Source organism: Lissotriton helveticus, chromosome 4_1 (assembly GCF_964261635.1).
Source record: "Lissotriton helveticus chromosome 4_1, aLisHel1.1, whole genome shotgun sequence".
In the NCBI taxonomy this organism is placed as follows: domain Eukaryota; kingdom Metazoa; phylum Chordata; class Amphibia; order Caudata; family Salamandridae; genus Lissotriton; species Lissotriton helveticus.
In genome coordinates this window covers 1206442787-1206464858 of record NC_136063.1, presented here as the reverse complement: position 1 = coordinate 1206464858, position 22072 = coordinate 1206442787, and the positions used below count along the sequence as shown (strand labels likewise).

At 44.3% G+C, this 22072-nt stretch overlaps 1 protein-coding gene across 1 annotated transcript; it reads left to right on the top strand.

Annotated features, from left to right (window-relative positions):
- The first annotated feature begins 2887 nt into the window (after positions 1-2887).
- LOC144828132 (uncharacterized) lies at positions 2888-21221 on the top strand. Its single transcript, XM_078686248.1, has 3 exons — positions 2888-3493; positions 3768-4611; positions 21080-21221. Exons 1-3 carry the CDS (start codon positions 3073-3075, stop codon positions 21219-21221), a joined length of 1407 nt encoding a protein of 468 aa, XP_078542374.1. The 5' UTR covers positions 2888-3072.
- Positions 21222-22072: the final 851 nt, after the last annotated feature.

Genomic DNA, 22072 nt, shown 5'->3' with positions numbered 1-22072 from the left:
AATAGATAGCCGCTATGCTCCAAAACCACCACCGTGTGTTTGCTTAAGGCAACGTTGGTATATTTATACCTGAAAGGTGCCGGGTTTTGACGTAAGGTTGGACATAAGACGTCAATGAAGATGTCACTAAGAACTGGCCGTTCTTAGAGTGCTCACAGGAGTTCTAGGACGAAATCAAAACAAAAGCAATGGGGAATTCCCAGGTTGCTGGAGGTTTGGTTTGTTTACAGAACTCGGTGTACTTTCTAGGAGCCTGGGGAAGTAGCCTTGCTTAGTTTGGACAGCATGGGCTATGACTAAATATGGATATGATTCTTATGCCTTTATAAGGATATTATTTATTATAACCACATAAGGGCATAAATCAGGACTATCGAATTTAGGGTCCTAGATAGAACTACAACACCCACTCCACGATCTAATGTCCCTCATTACTTAAAACTAAGCAATAGTAAACATATAAACATATAATGATGCATGTGTTTTCCAACCCACCCCAAAATACATAAATTTGCACATTGAAATGGTATATGGTAATACTCGAGAATGAGTAGTGGTACTGTACGCCTATCAAGCAGTGGTATCATTCAGTTAAAAAATGCATATATATATATTAGCTGAATGAATTGCGAAAATTTACACATGAAATGGCTCTTAATACAGAAAAGAAGGTCGAGACCATTCCATCACATAGTAATACAAATTCTGTACATATACTAGAGGCTGAGGTAATATATTGTCTCTAGAGTTCCTAAAATAGAAGCTCTGTTCTGTAAGAATAGTTCTACTTTAAGCAGAGTACTTTGTGCCTAAAAAAAGTAAATATTTTGGAAGTGAGAAAAAATAATTTCGCTTTCACGGGAAAAAACAGTTCCAAACGTTTTCAGTAGCTTTTGTTTATCAAAGCTGAAGGCCGAATTCAGAGTTCAGGGAACGCTGTGTGCTTGTTGCTTAAAAAAGTTATTCTTTCTGTTCAGGGGAGAACATCATTTCAGACAGACTCTCAAAAAATTGGTCTACGGCTTTAGGTTAAAGTTCGACCAAGTTTGAAAATGCCGCAACAGTACAGTCGTGAGAATGATTGCTATCATCGATGTCAGGATCAGCAATGCTCACAGAAGGTCGTACCTGGGTGATGCTGCTCTCACCTCGTACTTCACTACCCCCTAATCGTAGTGGTGAAGTCTCAACGAATGCCGTCATCAGAATGGGTAGCCGCTAGGGACAACACGATGCATGAGCCGTTACAGGACTTAGCAAAGTATCTGTATCCAATGGTACTTCTGATGGTAGTGTAAGACAAACGTCCAACACGCATTCTTCTCCGCATAGCATACATCAAAGCACAGGTAAGATGCAATTCTGCCAGATGGGTCTGAATGAAAGAAACCAGGTCATATTCAGATCTCTTAGCCGGGCTAATCCAAGGACTTTAGTTATGCGGTCCCGATAGCGTATAGCTAGGATCATTTCTTCCATCGTTGCTGGAGTATTGTCTGCGACTTGGCTTGCCATATCGGAGCAGAAGGATCAAAAATAAAATTCCTGCTACGAGTCCCAAAAGAAGTGGTAGGCCGCCAAAGACAGAATGGACAAAATTAGGAAAAATGCCCAGAACTGTTTTGAAGGGTGTTAACAGTCCCGAACAAATTGTCTTAAATACATGTGGGATGCCACTGGTATCTGACATATTTAGGATTTGGCTTACCATTTCTGCGAAATGCACTGGGCAATTTGTTGATAAAAGGCTATGTATCTCTGCCGTTGGCCTTGCAACTTGCAGATCATAAGTTTCTTTTGATGACGTTAAGGGCACAGTTGTCTGTAAAAGAACAGACTTTAATCTGCTTAAAGTATCAATTCGAATAGAAGAGATATTCAAAGAAGGCCAAATTGTTGCCTCCGTATCTGGAGTGCTGTTTGGATACAATACTTGCATACAGCAAGTGACCATGGACACAACAGCTGTGGTCCACTATTAGAATATAGCTCCCGTTAGAAAGCCATCTAAAGAATGGCTCTATTCGTGTTGCAGGTGTGCCGTGTTGGTGACATGAAAGGTTATTTGAGTTCCTCTCACAGGCCCCATGCAGGTTAATACCTTGACACAGAAGTATACCGCTTAGTGATCGTTTACAATTGTTACCACTAAGAAATACATTCTGTTTCTTTTCACTGTAACATGTGTGTGTGTAAGGTAATTTCCATGATGACTTGATGTGCCCTTTACCCAACCTTTGAGTTGAGTTGAGTTGAGTTGAGTTGAGTTGGGATTTTTAAAGCGCATAGCTACCCTTGGGCGTCCCAGCGCTGGCATGACCTAAGTTCCAGAGGGGAGAGCAGAAGAATTAAAGGTTTATGGGAAGAGCCAGGTTTTAAATTGCCTCCGAAAGGCCAGGAGGTTGTGTTCTCTCCGCATGGCAAGAGGGAGGGCGTTCCACAGTTTTGGGGCGTTGTAAGAGAATCAGCGCCCCCCGGATCGAGACTTTTTTTTTCTGGGGACGCTGGCGAGGGAGAGAGAGTCTGATCTGAGGGCCCGATGTAGGTAAAACGCATTTACCGATTTTAAAATACCGATCCGTACCGAATCGGTATTTCAAAATCGGAAAATGATATGTAGGAAATAATCATCGGAAAAATACCGATTCGGTAGCATTCGGTATCGAGAGTCGATACGTACCGATTCGCCAACTACCGAATCGGTATAGGCCGGGTCGGACAAGTCCGAATCGGAAAAAAAAAAATGCGGAACCAACCGAATCGGTAAACGCCGATTCGGAATAATAAATACGCCCCATGGGCCGAAAGGCCAATAGGAAGGCATTATACATTCCGAATCGGTATTTACCGAACACATTCGGAAAATACCGAATCGGAAAATACCGATTCGGAGAATGCCGTTTTGCCGAGCTGGTTGAGTGACACTGAAGACATCAGCCAATGAGCTGTAAGCACCCTCCCCCACAGGGTGTGGCAACCCAGGCAGGTGCAACTCATCAGAACATTCTGGAAAGCTGCATGAGTTGAGCAGACACAGAGAGAGCAGCATTGTGAGCAGGATCCCTGAGAGACATGGACACCAGCACAGAGAGCCAGAAGGCAGGGCGGAAGCGCAATCCTAAATTCAGCACCATGGAGCTACAAACTTTGGTGGAGGAGGTGGTGAGGGTGCACACCCAGCTATATGGCAGGCAGTCCCTGACTGTCCCGGAGAGCACCAAGAGGAGGCTGTGGCTCGACATCGGGGAGAAAGTCAATGCAGTTGGTGTCACCCACAGGAGCCTAGACGACCTCAAGAAGAGGTTTTATGACATCCGTGGCGTGACCAAGCGCAAACTGGCCGACCTGCACAAGCAGGCTGGACTCACTGGAGGAGGAACAAACCGTGCGCCACCCCTCACTCAGCTGGAGGAACTAGTGGCGACGACCATCGAGAGGGCCAGTGTCGTGGGCATTGGGGACCTGGATAGCTCATCCCGAGCTACAGCTACAGGTAAGAAGCATGCGCAACTTGACACACCATACCAGACACCTCCCCTACAGACCCAATGCACAGCCAAACCCCAGGCCAGTACAGCTAGCAACAGACATGAGCAATGCATCGTGCTAAATGTACTCAGCAAAAGTTACCAATAATGCCACAGCAGAAGCATGAGATAAATAACTGTAATACAGCATCAACGTGTTTGTAATGAGATGTGCAATGCTTTAATAGTTGTGACTGGAACACATTAGCACCCACTTGACAAATGCTTCTTTGTACCTAGGGGCACCATCAGGCGGGGGAGCAGCATCAGCTCCAGCACCAACAGCCAGTGCGGCAGTGGCAAGCACCAGTGCAGCAGCACAGGAGGAGGAGGACAACAGCTGTGCCCTGGCAAATGAGGAGGACACAGGACATTCCCTCACAACTCCACACTCCCCCCGACTGTCTCAGTCTCAGTCGCCCTCATTGGTATTCTCCCCGGACAACACACCACCACAGAGCCACCCTGCACCTGCCACTTCCCCGGCCCGGAGGAGAATAGTGGCTCCATTAGTCATCATGGAGGGGGCAGCGGGTCAGGCTCCTGCACAAGACCCCGTGACACCAGCGACACCAGAGCACACACAGCAGGGCAGCAGGATTCCACGTAGGCCACGTGCTACCAGCAGCCCAATACCAGCACCGGGAGGCAGCGTCTTCGCAGGGCTGGAGACCAGCATGGTCACAATTCAGAGGATGCAGGCGAAATCCATCCTGGCCTGCCATCGCCAGTTGCGCCTGCACAACCTGCAGATGGGTGAGATGACACAGGGCTTCAAGACCTTCGTTGACAGCAACAAGGACATAGCAACATCAATTGGCCGAATGACCACTGCCATCACCCAGCTCTGCACCAGGTTGGATGACCATGAGCTGAGTCGTCGCAGGGATGCAAGAGTCACGAACAGGTCACTCACCCGCCTTGCGGCTGCGACTGCCCAGTCATGCCAACGTGGGGCAAACATGGAGGCCAGCCTCACACAGTCCATGTCCGAGGTCACTAGGGGCATGGGCCGTATAACAACAGCCATGGAGACACTACTCATCTCCAACACCGCAGTGAATCCCGTCCTGGGCGAGGCTGGGTACAGCAGCAGCCGCAGCAGCCCGGCCAGCACTGCGTCAGAGCCGCGCCGGAGCACCAGACGCTCAGCTGAGGCTGCAGGGCATTCTGAAGGGGGTGAGGTTCATCCCAGTGGGCCTGCTAAGCGCAGCAAAAAATAGGACTGCCACTGCGGGTGAGGCAACCCGGACATTGGACATTCCTACCCCTTGTTGTTTAACTTTTCTTTTGTTGCACATCAGTGCAGTAACGTTGATGCAACATTATTAAATTTAATTTCTGAACACATACATTGACCTGTTTGTGCATCTGTACTCACTCAGAAATAGTTGTCTGTGATCTCCTGACGCCTGTATCTGCCGTCAGATGGTGCAGAGACTCCAGCAGGTAGTGGTAGTGGGACAGCATTGTCATCATCAGGGTCCTCGTAGTCGGATAACTCTACCTCAGTGCCTTTCCTGACTGCAAGGTTGTGCAACATTGCACACACAGCAATAATCTTGCAGCAGGTGATGGGGGTGTATTGTCTTGCACCTCCGCTCTTGTGCAGACATCTGAACCTGCTCTTCCAGATGCCAAAGGTCCTTTCCACTACGTTCCTCGTGCTTTTGTGTGCACGGTTGTACCTCCTTTGGCTGGGTGTTGAGGGGTTGAGGTAAGGTGTGAGAATGAACGAGCGTAGGGCATATGCACTGTCGCCTGGAAGGAGAAGGGGTAACATTACTCACATGCATACATGTATTACACACTGCAATTTTGGTAATGGGGGTCTGACACTGTGTCTTACCTAGGAGGTATCCTTCGCCAAATTCCCCTGCCATCAGCCGTGCATAAATCCCGCTACTCTGGAAGATATAGGAGTCATGGGTACTCCCCGGAAACTTTGCAACCAGGTCAGTGATCACACACTTGGCATTGCATATCACTTGCACATTTATGGTGTGCCGTGACTTCCGATTGCGGTATACGTATTCGGTGTCAGCAGGGGGGCAAATCGGTATGTGTGTGCCATCTATGCAGCCAATGATGTGGGGGAATCTTGCCATCTGATAGAATTCAGCTTTTGTCTGTGCCAGTTCTGCATGGGTGGAAGGGAAGGAGATGTAGTGGGCCATCCTCTGGATCATGGCATCAAGGAACTTGTGGAAGAACCTTGACAGGCTGCTCTGGGTCACCCCTCCTGCCACAGCAACTACACTTTGATAGCTGCCAGACGCCAGAAGATGTAGGCAGCATAGCACCTGCACCTGCACAGGGATTGCATGTGCCCTTGGGGTGGGGTGCTGCAACAGGGGTTGGAGGTCCCTGATGAGGTCTCTGATGGTGTCTGCCTCCAGCCTGTACCTCTGTAGGATCTCTGGATCTGTCAGCATGCACAGGGTCACCCTCTGCCTGTACACCTGCTCCTGTCTCAGCCATTCCCTCTCACCTTCCTGCTGTAGCCGTAGCCGTCTAGCTATGACATAGAAAGCTGCCATGTTGCAAGTAGAACTGCATTTTGGGTCTTTTTTTATAGGTTGCACCTGGTTACCACCTGATTCAAATCCATGGTAATTTCCGAGTCAGAAATACCGATTTTAGAGCAAAATCGGTATTTCTGTGCTTACCTACATCTCAATCTTAGGGTTTTCGCATGGAATCGGATTTTCACCGATTCGGAATATATACCAATTCGGCGATTTTACCGATTCGGAAAGTCACCGAGTCGGTCGGATTCCGAATCGGGAAAAAGTAGTAATCGGAATAAATCTCCGATTCGGTAGATTACCTAATCGGAGATTTTTTCCGATTCCTACATTTTTCCGATTCGGAATCCGACCGACTCGGTGATTTTCCGATTCGGTAAAATCGCCGATTTCGCAGGATTTCGGCCTCCTACATCCCGTTGTCTGTATTCCGATCGGTAACGGCCGAAAATACCGATTTTCGGCCGTTACCGACCGAGTTTGTTAGAGTGGTGGGGCTTAACAAAGGGTCTCAGAATCGGGGGGCCTCTGCCTTGCATTATTTTATGCGAGATGCATAAGGTCTTAAAGGTAATCCTTTCTTTGACCGGGAGCCAGTGTAGGCTTTTGAGTGCTGGTTTGGCCGAGAGTCTTGATTTGGTTCCGGTTAGGAGTCTGGCAGCAGCGTTCTGGGCGCATTGTAGTCTATAGATGACTGATGCCGGTGCCCCCAGGTACAGGACGTTGCCATAGTCCAGTCTGGAGTTCACCAACCCCTGCATCAGCAGTTTCCTTGATTGAAAGGGGATCAGGTGTAGGATTTTTTGTGCCATACGGATGAGGCCAAGGCAGGAGCCCGAGGTTTTTCTGGCCTGAGTTTTGAAGTTGAGGTCTTGATCCAACCATATGCCAAGACTTTTGACTTCGGGTTTGGGGGTAGGGGGCGTTCCCATGCATGGCGGCCAGGAGAGGGATGGAGGGAGTTTGTGAGGGTTTCCCAGGAGAAGTATCTCAGATTTTTCTCCGTTCAGTTTTAATCAAGATTCACACATCCAATGGTAAACGCTCTCGAGACAGTTTGCCAGAATATCTAGGCTATTGCTCAGCTGGTTAATAGAGACCACCAGCTGGGTGTCATCGGCATACATGACTGTTTTTATGCCGTATGGGGCGATAATGTCCTCTAGAGGGGACATGTAAACGTTAAAAAGTGTGGGGGGCTCAGAGAGGAGCCCTGGGGGACCCCACACTGAAGTGTCAGGGCTTTGGACGCGACGGTGCCATCCGACACTTGGAAGGTTCTTTCTTCCAGAAAGGATTTGATCCAGGACAGGGCGGAGTCAGCGACTCCTATCAGACTTAGCCGGTGGATGAGGATGGCGTGGTCCACCGTGTCGAAGGCGGCACTTAGGTCGAGGAGGATCACTGCCACTGATCCTCCTGCGTCCATGATGGTTCTTGCCTCTTCGACCACGGCTAGAAGAGCGGTGTCAGTTCCCTGTCCCGGTCTAAACCCTGTCTGAGATTGGCGCAGGAGTTGATTAGCTTCAAGGAAATTAGAAAGTTGTTGGTTGACGATTCGTTCGGCCACTTTGCTAATAGCAGAAAGAAGAGAGATGGGTCTGAAGTTGGTTGGGTCCATGGGATCAAGGTGTTTTTTTAGGAGAGCCCTGACAGTGGCTTTCATCCTGTTGGCAGGAACAGAGCCCAGTCATCAGGAGGTATTAATGAGGTGGGTGAGAGGAGGGGCAACCGTGGAGGCGACTAATTTTAATTTGCTCATAGGAGCTGGGTCTGAAGGAGCACCACTTTTTATAGTTTGTAAGGTGGACAGAAATAACTCTGTGGTGATCTCGGGAAAGGTTCGGAGGCGTGGCGCCTCGGGGCAGAGGGGGGAGATGACTGGGATTTGAAAGCAGTTGGGGCCAGGGAGTGAAATGAGAATTTTGTCGATTTTCGAAGAGAAGAACTCAGCAAGCTGGTTGCATCTTTTGCCCGATGGGTCAGGTGTGGGTAAGGGGTCTGGAATTTTGGTAAGTAAGCGCACGATGCGATATGTTTCTTTCGCAGAATTGGCTGCCGCTGATATCTTTTCCTCGAAGAAAGTTGCCTGTGTTTTTTTTATACAGTTTTTATAGTGCTTGATGGCAGCCCTGTACTCGTTTTTGCTTTCTATCGACCAGTTTTTTCTCCAAAGGCGCTCGAGTTTTTGCATGTCTTCCTGAGATTTCGTAGTTCTTGGGTGAACCACGGGGATTTGGCTGTTTTCTTTATACTGGGGAGGGATTTGACTGGCAGGGTAACGTCGAGGGATTGGGTGATCCACTCGTCAATTTGGACATCTGCTTTAGAGGGATCTGGGTCCAGTACTGGTATGGTAGAAGAGAGTGCTTGTGCCCAGGAGTTAATGTCCAGAGTTTTCCACGGGCGAGAGGGTGCTTGGGGGGGGTCTCTCAGGTGCCTCAGCCGAGAGTTTTAGCTTGAAGGGGACTAAGAAGTGGTCTGACCATGGGACAGGGATGGGGGAATTTACTACCAATCTCGTAAGATTGGTAAATATGGGGTCCAGCAGATGGCCTTTGTTGTGGGTGGGTTGGATGCTTTGTTGCTGGAGACTTATAGAGGCTAGGTCTGCTTTGAGGTCAGCAGCTGTTTTGTTGGAGAGGTCATCGAAGTGGAGATTCAAGTCTCCCAAGACAGTGAAGTTCGGGGTTAAGCATGCGAGGGAAGAGATGGAATCCATTAGGGAGTCACAAAAACGTCGTTGTAGACCTGGTGGGCGATACACTAGTATCCCTGAGATGGTGGTAGAGGGAGGCCGATGGATGGAGAAAAGTACGTTTTCACCGTCCAAAATGGGACTTTCTTTGAACTGGCAGGACAGGTAGTCTCGATATATAACCTTTCATACTGGCCCGCTGGTATATACTCTTGGCAGTATTTAAATTGGAAAGTTGTTATCAGAATTGTTATTATTCCGTGTATTATCCATTCAATGACAGGTCTTTCTGACATTGTCAATGGTAATCTCTCAAGTTTTTCAATGCTCAGAATCGTATAGTCTGCTCCTTTTTGTGCCAAACTGATTTGTGTATCAGTAAGGTTAAATATAGAGAATAATGACGTTGTGTTGATTAAACGCCAGGGCACGTAGCCTGAACGCAGATTTTGCAACGTCCAGCCAAGCTGTACATTAGAAAGTAATTGGGACTGACCGTGTTGTAACATTAGTAAGTCCTGCTCTATTATATCAATAGCAGATGATACAATACTGTCCAGTGAATATATTCTGGACGACAGAGTCATTAACCCATTGTCCACAACAGAAAGTGATTTTTCCAAATTAATACGATCAATTTCTCGTATTTTTTCTGCTGTTTCAATTTGCATTACTTTCCAAACTTCGTTGTACGCAGCGTATATACCGGTCGCTATGAAACGTTTTTGACGCTGTTTGCGTGGTCCCATTATGAAATCACGCAAGTCAGCACCGTCTTTAAGTAAAGTCAAGTGTTGCTTAATTTCAGCCAGTGTGGATTTCTGTAGCCATTCGAGGCAGAGTTTCCCTACACTGTATGTTGTCTCTGGGAGTGTCTAGGGTCTGGCCTGGTCATTTTTAACCCCTGTAATTTGTTCAGGAATCTATCTTGACAGTTATTTGTGTCTGTGGGCCAGATCAACCATTTTTTCCAATCAGGATGTGTTCTGTTTTGGTTAAAAATATGGGATACGTCTATCGCAACATCTGTAGTGCTATTACTGTCAGGTGTTGGCTTTGGAATAGATGGTTTGTTAAAATCTTTTATCTTGGCTAGGCCAAGAAAAGTAGTCTGTTGAATGGTATCATTCAAGAATATTATTTGTTCTGGGATCATGCAGGCTCTAAATAACACTTCTAAACCTTGTACCTGCCAATCTTTGGTACCCCAGATGGTTTTTGTTTCAATATTGTTTTTCCAGAATTCATAACCAAATGTAATCATTTTCTCATAAAATGTTTCCGAATAGATCAATTTAGTATTTGTCAGCATTGTTTTTACCCCTGTCTTATTTAACAGTTTGAAATAAAACGTTTCTGCATCACTTGTGTTAAACCCTGAGAAATATGGGAATTTCTCGTAAAATGTTTTCGAACTGCTTTGAGGTGGAGTTGCACAATGTTCCCATTGATTATAATTAAAAACATTTCTATGCTGAGCAGATTTATGCAAATAGTGATGTGCAAAGTGATTATAACAATAAATTTCTTCATAATTTGATGAACCCTGTAAGTAATCATGTTCTGTAAATTTTGCTGACATTACTAAATCTCCCATGGGGCAACAGGGTCAGAGCTGATTTGCATATCGCCATTGTCTAACCCAGGGTGGTGCGGAGTGCAAAAAAACGATGGATTTGGGCCCAGATCTTTTGACTGGGGGAGTGTGTGACATTGATCCACATTCAGTCCATCACTTGTTGTTTTTGCAATTACTAAATCTGACATCATATCATTAATACTTTCAAAGTCCCAATCATCAGAGAATGTACTTGGTTTTACAAAGTCACTTAATGAAACCTTGAACTGATGTGGATATTTCAAGAGCTCAACCGGGCCATAGATTTCATAATCCGTTTTGTCCCATGCTACCCCACCGGGTATTGGATTGGCTGTGACATTCACTGATGATAGTTCTCTTTTCTCGATGTGAGATGACTTGTGAGGCTTTAGGACCAAGTTGATGTTCTGACTTGCTGTGTCCATTGTACTGTATTTTCCTTCAATGAATTTTCCTAAACAAAGAACCATGATGAGCCAAAGCAGGAGGAAAAGTACACCTAACACAATCCAAAATTTAATCCATGGAGAAATCAGATAGGTTTCTTTCAGTTGATGAAAGAGTTCAGTTACTTTGTCTTTGAAAGTTTTTGTTGCTGGCGTTTCTTCAGGTTCGCTTGGATCTTCAGAAAAGTTATCGAAATTGATGAAGTAGCCAGATGCAGTTCTGTCAATTGTTGGAATCGCTTCCGGATTTTTAGTTGCTTTTTCATTTTTTGTTTCATTAGCATAGTCTGAGGCTACATCGTTGTAGACTGGTGTTTCTTGACGAACTGTTGCAATTTGGGTTTCAAGAGGCACAAGTTCAATGGCATTGTTGCATAGTCCTTTTTTATTCACTGCAGGTTTATCAAATGTGATTAGTCTCTCAGTTTGACCCTCTTGTATTGTAGCAAATTTTTGTACTCTGCTATTTCTTGGGAGTCCACTGGGCCTACTACTTATTATTGGCCACATGATTGTGGTTTTACCATGTCGATGGATACAACTCGGTTCTCCTTTTTACCAGCAAGGGGCAGTAGTACAACTGATCTTGTTCCGCTGACAGCTAAGACAGGTACTGCTTTTCTGTAAGAAGGCCCAAATTCCTTCTTTACCGCAATCTTCTCTCTGACCAGATCCCCAATCTTTGGAATCCAGACAGGCCTTGCTGGGACAGGTGGTTTATCTTCAGTGGCTGTTGGCTGCTGTTTTAACTTTACGTTGCTCAGGCCTTTTCTTGTTTCATTTAAGTCCTGTAAAATAGCCAAACGATCTTTGATATCAAAGCATTTTTCTTCTACCACTGAAGTCTGACTATCGAGGTCCTGAATATGCATTCTAGTCCCGAACAATAGTTCGTACGGACTGAAACCTTTCAGATAATTTCTTGGCAGATTGTTAAGACTACGTTAGACACTTGTTAAATGTTGGACCCACCCATCACCCGAACCTAATACCCTTGCCATTATAGATTGCTTTAATGTTCCGTTTTTTCTTTCCACTATCCCATTTCCCTCAGTATGGAAGGGACAAGAGTACCGCAATGCAATGCCCATGCTGGTCATGGCCTCCTTATAAGCTCGAGAGCTAAAAGCAGGACCCTGGTCAGAATGTAGCATGCCAATTGCGTATGTGCCGATAAAGACTCGCAAATCTTTTATAACAGTTCTGGCGTCAGCCGAGCGCTGGGGCCACATCCAAATGAATCTCGTGCAGGAATCCACTGCGACCATGATATATTTATAGTTGCCATCCCTTTGTAAGGGACCACAGTGGTCCAGGTAAACACACGCTAATGGTTTATCTGAGATTAGTAGGGGCGTCTGTGCTGGTCGTTTCACTGTTAATTCTTTCATTCTTTGGCATATCTCGCATTCTAGAACATAGTTCCTAGTCTGTTTTCTCATACGTGGCCACCAATATCTCTGTTTTAATAACGATATTGTGGCAGAAACGCCAGCATGTGCAGAAGCCAGCCCTTCGTGTGCCGCTGTAATTAGTCCTAACCTGTGTTCCATGTTTGGAATTGCCCTATCCCCCACTCCAGGGATTCGAGCAAATGGAACATTATTCGCATCAGTTATTTATGAGTACTTTACTGGAAAGCCTTTGGGAGTGATTTTATATCATCTTTTACCGTAGCACTGACAGCTTGCATTATATTGCTTTCTATTTTTGTTTTTAACCGGGTGATAGCAGCTACGGAAGCCGTTTGCACAGCTGCCTTTGCGGCCTCATCAGCCAATGAATTCCCCGCAACGTGAACGCCATCACGTTGATGACTCAGTGTATGTATCACGTGAGTCTTTTGTAGTTCTTTATGTAAAAGAACTACTTGTTCCCAAAGCATGTTATGCTTGATTGTGCCACCTTTTGAATCTTTGAAACCGTTTTGAACCCAGTTCTGCAAGTATTCATCATAAGACTGAACGCAGTAATATGAATCGCACACTATTAGTGTGGGTAATTCGCGATTGGTATTTTCAAGCGCCATCTTAAATGCTAGTAGTTCAGCTCGCTGAGCTGCACAATCTCCTAGAGATTGGGTTTTAGTGACCAATGGTCTAAATTTTCCTTCGTGCCAACGACCTTTAACAATCGCGCACGCAGCACTGTAAGCTTGTTTACCCCCAACTGCGGGTTGTGCTGAGCCGTCTGTATATATTATACAGCCGTAGTGTTCTAGAGGCAGGATTTTGGTCGGCAGAGGACATTCATATTCATATTGTAGAAATTCTTGTGTTTTCAAATTAGGATCAAATTCGTATACTACGTCTGTTGCAGCAAGAGAATTAACCCATTGTATCCATCTCGGATGTAGTGCTTTAGCATTTGGAATGCTTGCTTTTGTTACCGCTTCTAGGGCTGGTACTGGTGTAATGATTATTATTCGTTTACCTTGTGCTAAGGCTCTTTCTTTTGCTACAGCAGTCTGCACCGCAGTTAGAATTTTTTCAGTAGAACTGAATTTTATTTCAGCTTGTGTGTACAAGTGTGATTTGTACGCTATTGGTATCGTTTCTCCCTCATTAGAGGTCAGGTACGTGAATCCGCATCTTCCTGAGATGACTCGGATTACAAGGTTGCGTATGTTTTCGCGTGTTTGCAATTTTGTTTTAGCTAACATGTCTGTTTGCAACGATCTCAAAATTTCTGTATGTTTCTGAGTCAAATTGATTGGTTTGAAATCAGGTTTTATTAATTCATAGAGAGGTTTAACCCTCTCAGCATAGTTTAGAATGTATGTTCTTCCGAAATTCAGGAAACCTAGTATTGATTGTAAGTTCTTGAGCGTTTTTGGTGCTTGGATTACAGCGCACTTCTCTAAGAAGTTGTCTGCTAGGCTTTTGCCTTCACTTGATAATTCATATCCTAAAAATAGGACAGTTAGATGGGCAATTCGTGACTTTTCAAATGAGTATCCAGGTCATCATCTGTGAGATAGATGTCATTGACATAGGATAATGCCTCATCATCATATATTTGTAGTAACTCTGTTACTCTTGCTGAGAATAATCCTGGGCTATTCTTGAATCCCTGTGGGAGTCGACAGAAATTTTATGTGACCCCATTTTTGAGAAAGCGGTCAAATACCTGCTTTCAGGTGCAATGTTTTGACAAAAGAATCCATTAGAGATGTCTAATGTCGTTTTGTATTTTTTACGCACGATATTATTCATTAGTGCTGCACTGTGTGAATTTTGAACTGCAAATGTTTTGCAGCATGAGTTAAGATGTCTGTAGTCCAACACTAGACGATATGAATCATCTGGCTTGGAGACAGGAAACAAAGGATTGTTCATTTGTGAGGTGCATGTTTCAATCACCCCTTGGTATTCAAGTTGATCTAAGATCTCCCTGACTTGCCTTTTAGCTTCTTGTTTAATTGGGTCTGCCTTTGTGCAGTTGGTTGACATTTTAACTGGATTTTGTGAGGAGGAGAGACCTCATCCCATCCTACATGATTTTTATATAATGCAGGAGCTTGGGCTACTGCCCATTTTTTTGCATATGTATATTTTCTATGAATTGGAACATGATTTGAGAAGGCAGGCATAATCATTTCTTCGCCATGAGGGGCACTCCCTGACAAACTCTGGGCCAGTCTTTCTCAGCTAAAAGGATGTCATAGCCTTTCGAAAGGTTATCCCAAAAGAGACCTCTTACTTTCCTAGTCTTATCTCTCTCTATCCGCAGTGTTATTTCGTATAATTTATGAGGTTTGCTAACTCTGGTATCTGCAGTTTCCTCTTGAATGTATTCCTTCGTGTCCACTGTCTCCAGAAGATTCATCAAGATCTTGCGAGCTATGGTCACTTTTGCTGCGCTGTCTACCATTTTCTGGGCCCACTCTCCGTTTTCCAGTTGTGTCCTCAGTATGAATATATGATAATACAACGCTTACCTGTACCACGCATGGCTTTACCACGCGTATTTTACTACGCATGTGTCTTTACCACGCAGCATTTGAGCACGCAAGACTGTACTCCGACATATTTACGTTACGATAACCAGCGTCAAAACACGTCTTTCAAAATAGAGATAGGACTTCTATTTTGACGTACACGCCACGTCGTTGTTGAGGCGCTTTCCTTTCTCTCAATTTGCACTGAATAGCGTTTTTTTTCCTAAAGTTTTCTTTTTTTTTTTATTCCGCTTTTTTTTTAGGGGGGAGACCTCCCCAACCCCCCCTTTTTATTGTCCCTTTCTCCTAATGATATACACGCAGGACGAAGCGAAGGAAAGAAGACTGGAAGCAATGAAGCTTGCGTTGTAAAAACGTTCGTGGAATGCACCCGCGGTCAAAAGACGTTTGCGTGGTAAGTGACCCGTTGTAAACGTAACGCGTGGTAATGCGTTCGTGGTAAATGATGTTTCCCCCTCAGTATCCTCTGCATGTTTAATTATTTTAATACTGGCTACCTTCTTTCTTGGAAATTGTAATTTTTTACTTTGATGAGCAGGTTCCTTTTCTTTGGACTTGACATGCTCTTCCCTGTGTTCTGACCGTCCTCTTCTTTCCGATTTCTGCAAGGAAGTCTGAAAAGATCGAGAGGGACGTGTATCAATATCTTGATATCTATCAGGTTTTTTCAAATTATCCCTATTTCTAAGGTTGTATCTTTTCTCAGAGGGCTCCCTCTGGGGAGACTTGTTTCCTTGGTCCGGAGATCTTTCTCTCCGTCGAGGAGACCTTTCTCTGGACTGGAATCTTTTTTCTTTTGGAGTGGATTGTTTATTTCCATCCCATCTCTTTTTTGGAGTATTTAGATTATTTTTAATAAAGGTTTTTTCAGGATTTTCAGTTAGTTGGGGTTTTACTGGTTTCCCACCCAAACTATCTCTACCTAGTTCTTCATAGGATTTTTCTATGATTCTGGCAAGTTCAAATGGCTGTTCTGCTATATCTGTTTCTTTCAATTTCTGGCGGATCGCCACAGATGCTGCTTCTCCTTTTATGTTGGCTAATAATATAGCCGAGACCTGCTTGAAGTCTTTCAGTAATTTCATACCCAGAGTTAAAGTAGGTTCTGGACCGTATTCATTTTGAATCTGTCTTAGCACATCTGGTATAACAGCATGGACGGAACACCATGTGTTTTTGTGTAAATTGAAGCAAAGACTGTGCCCCAAGTGTCACAGTCCTCCAAATGTGGTGCGATCCCCATTGGAAGACAGATAGTCAGAATTCTGTGTTTCTCAGTAGGTGTAGTATCAGGAAATACTGCCTCTATTTGAGTGATTTTTTGTGCTAACCAGAATGGAATTTGTTCCCGTTTTGTGGGTACTTTACCAAGACATGATTGTATGTTCTGTGGTGTAATTTTGTTTGTGTACCCCTGATGAAGGGTCAGCTGTGGAATGTTAATTGCTAGTTGGACTGTTGTAGTCCGCATTACATATTGGACTAATTGTCTTTGTATTTTAATCAGTTGTTTTAGCTGTGCTAAAAGTTCTGGTACTGACATTTTTTCGATGACTGGATGTGGTGTGTAGCTGGCTAGAACCGGCCACGTTGCTCCTGGTCTGCCTAGTGGACCAAGCCTGGTGATGTGATTGTTATGTTTTAGGGCGCTTTTAAACCAGAGCAGGTGCTCTTGGTAATTTAGTGGGATTTCAATCTCCTCGAAAGGAGTGTATTCATCCGGAGGTTCCTCTATTTTGTAATAGTGGAAGCCGTGTGTCACAGCATTTGCTGCTGGAAAGTGTATCCATGAATAGAATACCTCTGTCTGCCGATATTCATGGGCCTCTATCACGAATATGACTATACCACCTCGTGATGTCAGTCCATTTTCTATAAGTTTAATAGTTATAGTTCTTCTTACGTTGACCGGAATGAGTATAACATTCGGGTTATTCTGTTGGATAGTTGTGTCATCCAACAACAGTTGAGACGCTGTAGCATCTCTTTCTTCGTCTCCGTCAGGCATTTTACTGACAGAAAAGTTTTTTGGTTTTTTTTGTTGCTGATCAGGTTTCAAGGAAACAAAGATTAGGTGCACAATATTTTGGAACACTGTATCCTTCAACGTTGACTAAACCAAAAACTTTACACAGGAATCTCTACCTACTAAGTTCCGGCGGATTTTAACCTTTTACCCACTCCAGACGTCTTTTGGAGTATTTACGGGAAAAGCGGTCTGTGTGAAAAAGCACGACTGAGTTACTCTAACGTCTTGCGTTAGATTTATCGCCTTACCAAACGTTGGGCGAAATGAAGTGTAGTTCCTATATTCCCAATAGGCTCTGCGCATTGGAATAATATATTCAGCAGTGTATACGTAGGACTGAGGTCGACTAGGTCTCTACTGACTATATTAGACTTAAGGTTTGCCAGCTAGCTCAGAGGTCACTAGAAACTTTCTCGAATAAACGAGGAGGAGTTTAACCTCCCTGGATAGACAAGAAGGGATTAGCTTCTGACAACCATAAAACATGACAACTTTGCTCTCTCAGAATAAGAGTGTATCTCTAGAGTCGTGTGAAAACAATTGACAGCTATTTCACTCAGTCAAGTGTGCATACTTAGTTTCACCAGAGTGCAGAGAAAAGAGAGACGGGCGTTTTTAATAAAAGGTGTTATTTATTGAGCAGTCTTCTTTCTCGTGCAAGAGAAATGAATTGCCAAAATTGCAATACTCATAGTAAAGTAAAGTGCATACAGTAAAAGGAGTATTATGAAATAATACAGTAAAAGCATTGATATGGTTTCTTAGCCATATGTTTCTTTAAAATGGATAAAATATATACATACAAATATACATTGACTAACGTACTCAACTGGTGCTTCTAAATACGCCTACCCCGGTGTACCTGACCTAAGCCTAATACGTGGGAAGGAGTAAGTAAGTAGCAGTTTAAGTTAAGTTGGTTTTGCCAAGGAATCTGAATCAAGAATTCTCTTAAAGGGTTTAGTCAGCTCCGTACCTGGATATTAGAAAGCAGGAGGTCTGGTATCTCTCTCTCAGGACTCAAAATCCCAGTAACCCGCGAGGGTATCTGGAAACACCGGAGCTGGATTTCTCGGCAGGATAAAAGACAGCGTCTCTCTCAGTGCATCAAAGAGGAGGGGCGGCGTCCGTGGGCTCTCGAATCAGCTGGGCTCTCGGGCAAGTAGATAGCCGCTCTGCTCCAAAACCACCACCGTGCGTTTGCTTAAGGCAACATTGGTATATTTATACCTGAAAGGTGCCGGGTTTTGACGTAAGGTTGGACATAAGACGTCAATGAAGATGTCACTAAGAACTGGCCGTTCTTAGAGTGCTCACAGGAGTTCTAGGACGAAATCAAAACAAAAGCAATGGGGAATTCCCAGGTTGCTGGAGGTTTGGTTTGTTTACAGAACTCGTTGTACTTTCTAGGAGCCTGGGGAAGTAGCCTTGCTTACTTTGGACAGCATGGGCTATGACTAAATATGGATATGATTCTTATGCCTTTATAAGGATATTATTTATTATAACCACATAAGGGCATAAATCAGGACTATCGAATTTAGGGTCCTAGATAGAACTACAACAAGATAAGGGAGATAAATCTGGGACCAAAACCAAACCATTCAAGAGTATGGAAAAGGAAGGACCATTCGTTCTATCGAACGCCTTCTCGGCATCCAGGGCAATTGCAGCAAGGGGGTATTGTAGACGTGGAGATTTCGATAATATGTCAAACAATAGTCTGGTATTGTCAGTGATAAATCGGCCCTTTACAAAACCGGATTGCTCCTCACCTAAGAGGTCGGGAAGTAAGAGGTCCAGTCGTGCTGCCAGCGACTTGGCGAATATTTTGTAGTCAATGTTGACCAAAGAAATAGGCCTGTAATTTTTACAGTGTTTGGCATCCTTTCCTTCTTTGGGTATTTACCAAATGTGGGCATCAGAGAAGGAGCCTGAGGAGCTACCGAGGGTAGTAAATGTGTCTACAAGGGATTGAAGTTTTGGAATAAGTAATTTCAAGAAATGGAGGTAGAATTCAACTGTGAAGCCATCTGGGCCAGGGGCTTTGTTCAATTTGAGATGTTGGAGTGCAGTAAGTAGTTTTTTCTGGGAAATATCAGATTCCAAGTGAGAGAGATCGAGAGGGAAATGTGCAGGTTTCTGAATAGTAGAAAAGAAGTGTGCTAGAGATTGAGGGGAAGGTTGAGTTTCAGAGGAGTAGAGAGATTTGTAAAAGAGGGAGAATTCGGTTAGAATGTCAGTGTCCTTATACTTAAGATTAAAAGTAGTATCATATATAGATTCAATGTTCAACTTGCTATGCTTAACTTTCAGATAGTTAGCTAGAATTTTCCCAGCTTTGTTTCTGCCCCCATAAAATTTTGCGCTGGATTTCAACAAATACAGTGAAGCATCCTCTGTAGATTTCTCGTTAAACTTAATTTTGGCAGCAACAAGAGTAGTCAGACTATCATGCGAGTGAGAGGTAAAATAGGCGTGTTTCAATCTCTTAATGTCTCGGAGGAGATCCCCAGTAAATTTACGAGCAGCCTTGCGCTTCTTCGCCACGTAGCCAATAATGAAATCCCTTGCTGCAGCTTTAAAAGCATCCCAGATGATGTGTTTTGGAATAGAGGGGGTATCATTAAACAGAAAAAATGCGTCAAAAAAATTAGTAAAGGAAGAGGTGAATTTGGGATTGGAGAGGAGATTATTATTCAAACGGTACAAAAGGGGGTGGTGATGGACGGAGCATCAGAACCAATCAAATACTCACACCCAGTCAAAAGATCTGGGTTTGATCCATCACCGTTCTTTAGCCCACTCTGCCACCCCAGTTCAGACATGGCTATATGCAAATCAGTCTGACCCTGTGCCTCATGGGAACAGTCCAGCCCGAACTGCCAAGCCATGCCTTCCCTGGACCGGAAACAAGCTTCTGAGGACTGGTTTCTGCATTCCAGCCATCTTTACCCCGGCTTGCTTGAATCCAGTGGCAAAGTGAGCAAGGGACTCACGTCTGAGCATACCCTGCCACAGTTATGGCGGCCAAAAGCGGCACAAAAGGGGGTGGTGATGGACGGAGCATCAGAACTAATCATATACTCACACCCAGTCAAAAGATCTGGGTTTGATCTATCACCGTTCTTTAGCCCACTCTGCCACCCCAGTTCAGACATGGCTATATGCAAATCAGTCTGACCCTGTGCCTCATGGGAACAGTCCAGCCCGAACAGCCAAGCCATGCCTTCCCTGGACCGGAAACAAGCTTCCGAGGACCGGTTTCTGGCATTCTGCTTGTTTCCAGTCTAGGGAGGACCTAGCTAGGCAGTTTGGGCTGCACTGTTCCCATGGGGCACAGGGTCAAGACTGATTTGCATATGGCTGGGTTCAAACTGGAAAGGTATGGTGAGCAAAAAAACGATAGATTTAGGCCCAGATCTCTGTACTGGGGTGAATGTATGAGATTGTTCTGCATTCTGTCCATCACCTGTTGTTTTTGCTTGAGTATTATTGAAACACCATCTTTTGGGTCCAGCAACTTTAGGAAGTATGTCAATATTGATTAGGACAGGGGCGTGATCTGATAATAAGATCGGCCCAATGTCGGCGTTAGTGAGGGTCTAAGCGATAGTATGAGTTACAAAAATGTAATCAATCCTTGATTGGGAGTGATGGGAGGGAGAGTAAAACGTAAACTCTTTTGACGTTGGATTGCAAAGTCGCCAAGCGTCAATGAGCTTGTGTTGGGAAATAGCTTGAGTGAAAGATTTGTGGGTTTTATTGGGAATATAAGAGACATCCAAATTCCTATCAATAAAAGGGTCAATGGGTTGGTTGCAATCACCAGCTAGGATAAAATTATCGTCAACAAAACGCATAATATGGTGTGAAAACTCAGTCCAAAAGAGAGGATTACAACCAGTGGGAGCATAAACATTGAGAAGAGAGATTGGAACACCTCTAAGAGAAAGTCTGACATGCGTCCACCTACCATCAATATCCGATTCCTGGGAAAGAAGAGAATGGGAGAGGGACTTGAGACATAGAATTGCTACTCCATTACGCTTACCATCACCCTGAGAATAATAAACCTCACCCACCCAACCTCTTTTAAGTTTTGCAGATTCCATGTCAGAGAGATGAGTTTCCTGTAGAAATTATAAGTCAACCTTCAATTTAGCCATGTGAGACAGAATCCTCTGTTGTTTGATTGGGGAATGTATACCCTTAACATTCCACGAAATTACCTTCAATGACATACCATAAAAAGTAAACTGTAATAAACATGGTGAGGAAAATTATAAGAGAGGAGATATCGTTTATAGAAAATAAAGAAAAGAAGGAGAGAAGAGAAGATAAAAAAGCTGAAATGAGTGAACTGAAGGAGGGAAAGAGGAAATGGATCATGAGTAAGAGAGAAGAGAGAAAACACGAAAGTGGAAAGTAGAAATTCAAAATAAAGAACAGAATTCGAGCAGAGAAGATCAATGTCTATGAGCAAGTAGAGGAAAGACATCAAAGGACAAGACAAGTGAGCCCATCGAAGGAACGTAAAGGTACAAAAGGAGAGGAAGTAGGAAAAATGAAACGAATAAGTGAGAGGAGACACCTTTAAACGAAGAATAAATAAGAAGAAGAACAATAGGAAGGGGGAGAGGGAGGAGGCAAACATGATAGACAAGGAAGGGGAACGTACTTACGAGGGAGGGAGGTGAGGAGGTAAATTCGGGAAGAAGACCAGACGTGTGGGTAGGGGTGTAGAGCCAACTGGAGAAGGCAAGACGTCCAGGGTCAGCGAACCGTCCAGCCGGGGGAACCAAACGGAAAGTAAAATATAATCTGTGGAGACAGGAGGCAGACATCAGGAAGACGAAGCAATGAAAAGCAACAAGGAAATTGTTCAATCAAATACAAGGAAAAGGCAAGCAGGAGACATTACAAGAAAACAAATCTAGTGTAAAATATGCTAAAGATATGCAAAAACATGAAGTGAAACCACGAAACATGAATGCTAAATAAGCTAAGCTAAACTGGAGAAAAAACCAACAACTCAGGAAAGTCACGGAGGAAAGGAAGAAGAGGAGCCAGAGATATCCATGGCAGCTGCTCGACAGGAATTCAGGAAGCTGCGGAGACGTACAGGATCCTCGTACGTCGTCGTCTTGTTGTTGTAGGTAACTTTGAAAAGGCATGGGTGAAAAAGACCATATCTGGCACCAATGGAGCGGAGGTCCGGTCTCATATCCAGAAAAGCTTTACGGCGACTGCCCGTGGATTTAGCATAGTCTTGCGCAAAGA